Source organism: Pygoscelis adeliae, unplaced genomic scaffold (assembly GCF_000699105.1).
Source record: "Pygoscelis adeliae isolate BGI_AS28 unplaced genomic scaffold, ASM69910v1 Scaffold206, whole genome shotgun sequence".
Taxonomy (NCBI): Eukaryota; Metazoa; Chordata; class Aves; order Sphenisciformes; family Spheniscidae; genus Pygoscelis; species Pygoscelis adeliae.
The window spans coordinates 44,775-45,212 of NW_008825052.1; the positions used below are offsets into that span (position 1 = coordinate 44,775).

General features: G+C 50.0%; 1 protein-coding gene across 1 annotated transcript in view; it reads left to right on the forward strand.

The window, feature by feature from the left end:
• Nucleotides 1-438, forward strand: part of NR2E1 (nuclear receptor subfamily 2, group E, member 1) — an 18,422-nt gene that overhangs the window by 7,052 nt on the left and 10,932 nt on the right. The window contains exon 2 of the mRNA XM_009326418.1: nucleotides 285-433. Within this exon, the coding sequence (XP_009324693.1) occupies nucleotides 285-433 (149 nt within the window). The remainder of the gene's footprint in view (nucleotides 1-284; nucleotides 434-438) is intronic.

Sequence of the window (438 nt, forward strand, 5' to 3'; positions counted from 1 at the left end):
TAAGTCCCCCCCCTCCGCATCCCCGCTTCTAGCAGGCAAGTCTGCTGCTCCCGCTGCTGTAATCTTCCTTTCCAAAATGGGTCTTGGCGATTATAGAAGATCCAAATAAACGTAGCGGGGCATGAATAATGCTCATTGTAGAAAACTGACACTTGCTCAAGGAAAAGAAAGTTGGCTATAAAATCACTTCATTATTTGCTTGTACTGCGGCTCTGGGGCTAATCCCTCCGGAGGTCAGATTGCTGAGCGCTCGCTCTCTCCCTCTCTCCCTTCTCTGCTTTCAGGTCGCATTTTAGACATCCCTTGCAAAGTGTGTGGGGACCGCAGCTCCGGGAAACACTATGGGGTTTACGCCTGCGATGGGTGCTCGGGATTTTTCAAGCGGAGCATCAGGAGGAATAGGACCTATGTTTGCAAATCGGGAAATCAGGAAATCAG